Raw genomic sequence first — 9,212 nt, forward strand, 5'->3', positions numbered from 1 at the left:
CTAATAACTCTGGTTCTTATCACCATCTTCAGAATGTATCTCATAACCCTGAGAATGTAGAGGTCTTGAGGACCCAAGCACCATTTTCCCCATCACCATTTTAAGAAAGATAACTCCTTCCCATCTTTGTGAACCTACCCTGTGTAAGTGGTCAAATTCTCTTAATCTATAATTGAGGAAAAGAAGTTTGAGGGAGAGGAAAAAAAAAGAAAACACAACTTAAGAGTTGGCTCAATTATATTTTTCCAATTATTTTATTTTTTTCTAAAAACAATAGAAAAAAATCAACTTTAAAAATGAAAATATCTTTAAATAAAAAATTATGGTTTGTTATTATACATGTCTTAAAATCTTGTATAACTGTTATAAATGTTTTATTAAAGTTAACATTTTAAAGTTAACAGTTTACATTTAAAGGCCCTATTTATATCGGAAAATATTTTTCTTTAAAAAAACAATTAAATACAAATCTGTTAAAGGAAAAAGAAAAAAAAATGGGAAGCATTAAAAAAAAGTTCTTTTATACCATTTAAGTTTGAGGCAGTTAACATTATGGCTGAAGCTTACAATCCCAAAGCCCCAGCCAAAGGTTGTGAGGTTGGGCTTTGAGCATGCATTTGAAGTCCAGCGCATCAGTTCTGTCAGAAGGAACCGTTCTCCTTACTCTCATGAGAGATTCCAGCTCCTCCTCGCTTTAGGTCAGTTTATGCACCAGAGTTTCGAAGCTGTTCGAGTTTGTGTTTCAACTGTTCTCGCCGTTTCCTCAGTAAATCCTTTTCTGAGCTGAGCTTGTGTTCATCTGCTTGAATGGACAGGATGTAGGCGGTGGCTTTTTTGAGGATAACTACCTTGGAGGCCTTTTCGTTGTTTTCCAACTCAGGGATCTGGTCACGCAGGGCAAAAAAGCTGCGCTTCAGCACATTCCTCCTCTGACGTTCCAAGACGTTGTGTGTCCGCCTCTTGTGCCTCTTGTCGTATTCCTCCGCGTCTGAGGACCTGGGGCTGGAGCATTTGCGGTTGTTGCTGATCTGTTTCAGGACCCTGCCACTGTCCAATTTGGCCTTCTTGGCAGCTGGATAGTCCTTCCTCGTGGAGGGGGGCGCTGCATAATTGTGCTGGTGAGTGGAGACATGGCACCTCTTGAGGACCAGTGGGCTGTGTGGAGGTTTGCTATAGCCTCTTGATGGGGATGACCCTGACTCGGACCTCTTGGCAGGGGTTTGCCTCTTTTCCACAGACATCACATCAATTTCTTCCTCATCTTCTTGTTCTTCTTCTGTAAGGGAGGAAGGGGAAGATCACAGTTAGCAATGCCTCCTGAATCCCAGACGCTATAAAGGATTTAACCAATGCTATCCAAATACCAAATGGGAAAGGATTCAGAAGAAAGTAAGACCCAGATCCAGACACCATCTTCCCTTCTTCCAGAAAGACACAGAACAGGGTTAGGGCACAGGGGAGAAAATTACCATGTACCAGGATATGGCATCCTTGCCAATTCTTAGCTAAGACTTAATGAGGCTTCAGACACACCCAGAGCAAAGCACATTCCCAAGCACCTCCTATTTTTAAGGGACTTTACTGAGAACCCTTCAGGTCCTGTGAGCGATGGCTGCAAATCTCTTGCTATGACTTTAGCCAACTCCCTACTATTTTACTGGAAGTGTAATAATAATAATAATAATAATAATAATAATAATAAAAGTCTTGCAGCTTTGCCAAACGTCCTGGTTTTGGGGGAGTGCTGGGAACGGGAGAAATCCAAATTGAACAGGATTTGCTTTGAAGTGTTCAAAACAGGATGAAAAAAAAAATCAGCTCTTCAAATCTTTAGGAACTTTCACTAGTGCCTGGTTCTGAGGCTAAAGGCTGAAAGCCTGTCATTGCTTCTCTTGGGTCTTGTACAAACGTATCCATTAAATTCAAATATTCTGGCAGTCAAGAAAAGAAGCAGGTAATTCACCTCCTCAGGATCAGTTCACTTATCCTCATTCACACTCTTCTCAGGGTAATTAAAATGCTTAGGAGGGGTAAAGAGAGTGGATGGAGTTGAAAGATAAGCCAGAAGATTTAAAAACCCAAATGAAATTCCTGAGGGGTGGGAAGAGTGGGGGAGGGCTGACAACCAGGGAGGTCTGGGAGAAGGGGAGAGGGATATCTAAAGCACAGGAATCCAGGGACGGAAGGGAAAGAAAGGGTGAGCCCCGGGGTCAACTGAATTAACGCCAGTGAGTAGTGGAGAAGGAGGTCCACCCCAACCTGTCGCTTCCTACTCTGTTGAGAATGGAGCGGCTTACCAGAGTCGATGTTGGTGGTGGGCGGTGTCTCCTCATGCAGCACTAGGGGCTCAGGGCTGGCCCGTGGGGAGGACTCGGAGGACAGCAGCGAGTCCGAGGAAGGAGAGAAGGCGGTGGAATCGGTTGAGGTACAGGATTTGGGTGAGCTGCTGTCGTTGAGCGGGTAGGGAAAGACCACCGAGGGGTCAATGCACTCAGACGTGGCGGCGGCGAGGTCCTGCAGGTACAGGCTGGAGGTGGAGCAAACGCTGTGCCCGCGGACGGGGCTCAGGCTGGCGCTGTCTTTGCGCGAAGCCTGGTAGGAGGCCAGCTTCTCCGAGACCAGCTTGGCAGCGGCAGAGAAACCGCTCCACATACAGTCCTGGATGATGATGTTCTTGATGAAGGTCTCGTCGTCAGGATCGCAGATGAAGCTCCGGTTCACCCTGTCTTCTCCAAGCAGCTCGGTCTCCAACTGATCGGCGGTGTCTTCCTTTGGGGAGAAGGACGTAGCGACTGCAACATAGGATGGAGAGCAGAGCCCGGAGCGGCGGCTGGCGGACAGGGGCGGGGTGGGCAGCAGCTCGAATTTCTTCCAGATATCCTCACTGGGCACGGGCGGCTGCAGCTCGCACTGCTGTTGCTGGTGATAGAGATTCTCTTCCTCGTCCCAGATGAAATAGGGCTGCACTGAGTCGTAGTCGAGGTCATAGTTCCTGCTGGCGAAGCTCACGTTGAGGGGCATCATTGTGGCTGTCTGCTGGAGGGGGCACAGCGAGGGAAGCAAGTCTAGAGTTACCCAGCTCTGGTTGATGCGGAAACCTGGCGCAACGCATGCACCCCAATCCTGAACCACTCCCATTTCAGCGTGCTGTACTTCCAAGTGTGTGTGTGTGTGTATGTGTGTGGTTGGGGGGGATGCACTTTTTTTTCTCCCTACTATCAGTGACGCTCGTCCGGACTAGCAGCTGCTCCAAGTCCCCGCCCCCTTAGAGCAGGGACTTAGCCCTGCAGACGCCCAGGAATTGGCCTCCTTCAGAGGCGGAGGGAGGCGACAGTAGTGGTCTACCAAAAGCCGAGGCGCAAAGTTTTGCGCCACCTGAAGGAGAAAGACGAGAGGCGCCGCGGCGCTCGGCCCCCTCCCGTGGCCGCCCTCTGTGCCGCCGAGCGGATCCGGGTCCCCTATCGCGCCGTCGCTCCTCTCCGCCCTCCTCTTTCTCCACCCCCAGCGCGGCCCCCTTCCTTCCTTTGCAGGTTTTTCTTTCCAATTGCTGACTTGGAGCTCAGTCTCCGGCTCTAACAAACCTCTCTAATAAAAGGGTGTCAAATAATAAGAGACACCTCCCTTCTACACTCTAAAGCTGAGACGCCACTGCGCCAGAGACCCCGCAAAAATTCAGCACCCGGTACAGGGCGTCTTCCCTCTCCTCGCCGAGAGTAGCAGCTGTTACGGAACAGCTGGGATCACGACTCACCGCCTGCCTCTGCCTCCCGAGTGCTGGGATTAAAGGCGTGCGCCACCACCGCCTGGCTAAATGGCAACTTCTTAAAAGGATCAGGGACGGGTTGCAATTGCTGCAGGGGATTGGCGGGCGGGACGCACCTCCGTGTTGGTCCCCGGCTGTCAGAAATGCACCAAGCCGAAATTTAAATGCCTTCACAGAGATTGGGAAGTGAGCGGCTACGGAGCCTTCTCGCTCCCACAGGCAAAAGGTAATCCAGTACCCTTCCCCCCACCATGAGCAAGCCTGAAGAGACCTTGTTTACCACAACAAAGTCAAGTGACAGGATCTAGGTGGAGTTACCCACCTTGGCTGCCCAGAACACAGAAGCGGAACTGCCCCTGGGCTTGCCTTGAGACATCTCCGGCCGTGACCTGGAAAGTACTATGGATTATCCCACCCATCTTAAACCAGGAGGGGTTGTGGGTTGGGTCTTCCCCTTTAAATTGAGAGATTAACATTAAAGCTTGGGGCCTTGATCAGAGAACTTTGTCTTGGCCTCATCTCTTCTCGCCCTCCTTCCCCTTTCATTCCCAGCCCCCCTTTCAGGTGAACCCAGTTGACTTGTGGCCGCAGGCAGCTACATAATCCCTTCTCCAAAGACCTCGGGATATGGAGGTCTTTCTTTGGCCATCTCGAAGCGACCTCCGGATTTGACACCCCCCAACCCAAGAGGACAAAAATATTAATTAATGTAGCAAAGCAAGAAGGTCCAACTGGCCGGGGTCAGCGTCAGCCCATAGTAACTTCTGTTACCTGTTTCAAAATGCACCCCGGTTTTTTCCCTTCCCCTTTCATCTGTCATCTTGACAAGTCGCTCTAACCCGACTCAGATCTATCCCAGCTCCACCCGGGCCTACCCCAACTACTTTGAGAAAAGTGTCAAAAGCCCAAGAACGGAAGAAAGACTGTCCCCTAACCGGCCCCTCCATTCAAGACGCAGAGAAAACACAGTAGAAGACCAACAGCTCTGTGCTTACCGGGTTTTCTACCGCCCAAAGGAAAGCCAGCCTTCAAATAGCGAGAGGAGCTCTTTTCAGGGGAGCCGATCGAGGGCAGAGGCAGAGAACACTGTCCCCAAATAGACAAAAATTCCCTCCCTGGCGCCTGGGGAGTCCTGTCCTGGCTCGAAGATTGTAAGTTCCAGTGAAAAGTGTCTGCCCGCTGCAATGGGGCAAAGTTTCCCAGCGGCGGCGAGGGTCGCGGCCGCTGACGTTGGGGTCAGCCGGAGGGTTGGAGCGAGGGGGTGGCAGGCTCGGAGGCAAAGCCCCTCTCACTCCGGAGCTGCCTTCTTAGGTCGCCCGGAGCACGGCTCTGCACACTGCACACCGCCGGGGGTAATTTTGTTTTTTAAAGGTTGAAAATTGCCGGCGGTGGTGGCGGACACCTTTAATCCCAGCACTTGGGAGGCAAAGACAGGCGGATTTCTGAGTTCAAGGCCAGCCTGGCCTACAGAGTTAGTTCCAGAACAGCCAGGACTACACAGAGAAACCCTGTCTTGAAAAACCAATAATAATAACAATAATAATAATAATAAAAGTTGAAAATTTAAACCCAAAGTACTGATTGGTGTAATACAAAGGAAATTTGTAGAACCTACACAGTGTTTGTGAATGTCTGAGCATCATGCAGAAGACTCTTGACTGCATCTGATCAACTGACAAGGTACTCAGTATACCTGACAGGGTGGATAGCCTTAGAAAAGGCCTCTTGGGGAAGACTCCCTAGGGTTGTCTCTTTAGTATTACTCTGTTAGAAGCTGTGCACACCCACCATCTCCCTCTCCCCAAACACAGGACAGCACCAACAAATATGAGAGTGGTTAGAGCTGACCCTCAGAAGGTGCTTTTGAAAAGGAGTAATTACGGATTATTTTAAGATCTTACTTCCAAGTCATGCTGGTCCAGTGTAGGCGTGGGAACTCAGGTAGTGGAATAGCCTGTGGTTTGGGGACTTGCCCATAATGTACCCCAACCTGGTGACATCACCTGAGGTGTCACTTTCAAGAAACAGGAAGGCAGGGGATATCCCCATTTTACATATTAGGAAATGAACGGGTACCACATTCATTGTAAAATAAATTTTAAAAAAATATTGAAAAGGGACAAGAAGCCACAAGTTTATAATCTTGTCAATAAAGTGTAGTTAGTGGAATTTTCTTCTTGAGAATGTAGCCTAGGATGGCTTCTAACTAAAATAAAAACTACTTCAAAGTCTGTGGTGCTGGAATTAGAGTTTCATATACCAGTACACCTACACTAAATTTTAGTGTTTAGGGTGTGGTATCTGTATGTCTGTGTGTGAGTATCAGCATGTGTGTTGTTGTTTTTATTGTTGGGAATCAAATCCAGGGGCTTTCAAACACTAGACAGGAGCTTTGTCTCTGAGCTACACCCTTAGCCCATGGTGTTTTGAGATAGGGACTCACATGCAGCCAGTTCAAGGTAGCTTTGAACTTGCTGTTCTCTTGTCTTGGGCTTCCGATTGCTCTGATGACGGTCATGTATGCTTCAGTGTGCAAGCCTACTAAGGGCAATGATTGCTTGTTTCATTCTGAAGTTTCCTTTTGGAAGATAGTGGAAGATGTCACACTCTTTTGTTCCTCCGGAATGTTGTGACTGTAAGGTTCTCTTTTGGGAGATGCAGCTGGATGTGAGTTAGATGTCCAAAACACACAGCTTTCCAGAATACCCTATTATTCTTCATGGTGTTAAGACTCCAGGTGAGCAGTCCCATAGGGCTACCCCACGGCAGAGAGTGCATTCCTTCTTACAGCCTGACAAACTAAGAATCACAGTGCCCTTCGCCATACTGTCTCATACAATAGTCATGCTGATTTTGTATTTTTTAAGAAAGCAAGACCTACAGAGAGAAAAGGGCCATCTTGAGATGAGGAGGAAGGTGTGTGTGTGCTCAGTATTGAGACAGGGCCTCACAGGTCAGCATGCATTCTGTCACTGAGCTGTATATCCCCAACCAGAATGAACAAGTTGGCTCAACTTCTTCCTTGGCAAAGACACATCAAGGGAGGCCCAAATATGTGGTGTGAATAAAATACCAGGAACTGTCATCCTTGGAATGGTTAATGGGGGGGGGGGGTCTTTTCTTTTTTTAGGTGTTTTGAGACAGGGTTTCTCTGCCTGTCCTGGAACTCTTAGATCAGATTGGCTTTGAAATCAGAGATCCACTTGCCTTTGCCTCCTAAGTGCTGTGATTAAAGGCGTATGCCACCACTGCCTATGATGGTTAGTTTTGATTGTCAACTTGATGAAACTTGGAATCACTTAGGAGATGCAGATCTGGTGTATCTATGAGGGTATTTCTAGAGAGGTATGAGTGAGGAAGGAAGACCTACCCACTCTAATGTGATCTGTGTTAACTATGGACTAGATCTAGTCACAATGTGGATAAAGAGGTATAAAACAGAAGAGCTAAACTCCAGAAACCTCCCCCTCCCCCTGCTTCCTAACTTTGACTAGAGTGTGACTGGGCTCCACAAATGACAAAGCCTCCAGCTGCTCCAGCCTTGACTTCTACCATCACAGACTTTTCCATCAAATTTTGAGCCAAAATATACACCTCTTCCGTAAAGTTGTTCTGGTCACAAGGAGAAAACCCCTAAACAACATCCCCCAACTCTCTTGAATCTCTCTCTTTTGCATGTTTCAAAGAGCCCCACCACCATCACTGAGCTAACTTTCCATGTATAAAAGCAGTCTCTAAAGAAGCAGGAGATCCTAAGGATGAGCTGGAATTTCTAAATTGCTTCAGTTCACATGAGTCCTGTCAGGAGGTGACGAGAGCAAAGACAATGATAAATACTTGTCTGCAGCAGAAAGATCATTTTGAAAGAAGTGCTGTTAGATTAAAAACCACACTAACCATGGAATGCTAAAGGAACAGAGGATCTCACAAGCATATTAATGGCAGCCATGCTGCAATAGAGAGGAACACAGTCAGGCTCCCCCACAGACAAGAAAATAACAGAAATAAAATTTAGCACCATGAATTCATAGGTACAGAAACTGAGAAGGCAGTGAACAAAATCTTTGTGCATTTGAAAATGTACAGTCTTCCTTGTCTTCTCTTCCTTTTTTCCCTGATGTTGTCCCTTCCCATACTGCATAAATTAAAGGAGCTGACAAGAAAAAAATTAGTAGATATTTTTAACACAATACCCAAGAGCCTATGTTGCCTGTGTTGCATTAAGCATACTTGATTGTTTTCTTACCCACTGACTTTTAGATCTCAGATTCTGGCATAAGGTCTCAGGCAGGACCTAGTAAACCCCAGGCACATCTCAGTTTGTTATTTTCTCTTTCGTTCTTAGTCCTCTGCTGCATTCCTGTTCTCCTTTGTAGCTAGGTACCAGCATAGATAAATGGCTCTTTTGTTTAACTGTGCTTCAAAGGCTTCATTTATTGTTCTGTAAATGGCAAACCCAAGTCAATCTCACACTTTTGTTCACTGGCCCATCTTTGTTATGGTCCTTTTGGGCAACATCTGTCTCCATGATGGACCCTTGCTGAGTAGGGGGTAAAGGTGACTGAGGAGAAAATGAAGAATCTTTCCTTTTACTTTCTCTCTCTCTCTCTCTCTCTCTCTCTCTCTCTCTCTCTCTCTCTCTTCCTCCCTCCCTCCCTTCCTTCCTTCCTTCCTTCCTTTTTTCCTTTCTTTCTTTATCTTTCTTTCTTTTGTCCTTAATCTTTGACTTTCATTTAGATGCCAGTGCAACAGGAGTCTGCACCTCTCTCATTGGCTAGTACAGATCCCAAACTATGGGTATGTCTCTTCACTTCTGTAGGTAGACTTTTGAGTGCAGCTCAACCTTGCTTGCTCAGTTTTACCTTGTCTGTTTCCTTCATGACTCCTATATGTGGACTTCATCATTGAATGAACCTTTTTTTTTTTTTGGTTTTTCGAGACACGGTTTCTCTGTGTAGCCCTGGCTGTCCTGGAACTCACTTTGTAGACCAGGCTGGCCTTGAACTCAGAAATCCCCCTGCCTCTGCCTCCCAAGTGGTGGGATTAAAGGCGTGTGCCACCACTGCCCAGCTGAACGCACCTTCTTAAAGGCACTCAAGCTATCTTCACCACAACTAGTGGCCTTGTGACCATTTCTCTTTTGTTGCTTGCTGGAAAAGTTTCTGGAAACGCTCAAGCTTTTAGATTCTAGATATCAGTGACTTTCAACTAGAGGTAATTTCACTTCCATGGGACATTTGGCAATGAGTAGAGACATTTGAGATCGTTATAGGTGGTGGGGTTTGGGGCTTACTATTGGCATTTAGTGAGTCAAGTTCAGGGATGTTGCCAATCCCTTCAGGGTGTTGGGCCCTAGATGCCAGCATGCTAACATTGAGAGCAGTTGGGTAAATCTACATTCTCCTGATGTTCCTCCTGTGTGTGCAGTCTCTTCTCTTTGCTCCGTTGT

General features: G+C 47.1%; 1 protein-coding gene across 2 annotated transcripts; it reads right to left on the reverse strand.

Moving 5' to 3' along the window:
- Nucleotides 1-607: 607 nt before the first annotated feature.
- On the reverse strand, nucleotides 608-4,782 carry LOC143437314 (myc proto-oncogene protein-like). 2 transcript variants are annotated; one of them, XM_076922125.1, is made up of 3 exons: nucleotides 4,759-4,782; nucleotides 2,298-3,033; nucleotides 608-1,276 (listed from the first exon to the last, which is right to left on the reverse strand). In XM_076922125.1, the coding sequence occupies exons 2-3, from the start codon at nucleotides 3,022-3,024 to the stop codon at nucleotides 705-707; spliced, it is 1,299 nt and encodes a 432-aa protein (XP_076778240.1). In that variant the 5' UTR covers nucleotides 3,025-3,033; nucleotides 4,759-4,782; the 3' UTR covers nucleotides 608-704. The 2 variants fall into 2 exon arrangements, with proteins under 2 accessions (XP_076778240.1, XP_076778239.1); XM_076922124.1 differs by having other exon boundaries at nucleotides 2,298-3,036.
- Between the last annotated feature and the right edge of the window lie 4,430 nt (nucleotides 4,783-9,212).

The sequence above is a fragment of the Arvicanthis niloticus genome, chromosome Y (genome assembly GCF_011762505.2).
Source record: "Arvicanthis niloticus isolate mArvNil1 chromosome Y, mArvNil1.pat.X, whole genome shotgun sequence".
Taxonomy (NCBI): Eukaryota; Metazoa; Chordata; class Mammalia; order Rodentia; family Muridae; genus Arvicanthis; species Arvicanthis niloticus.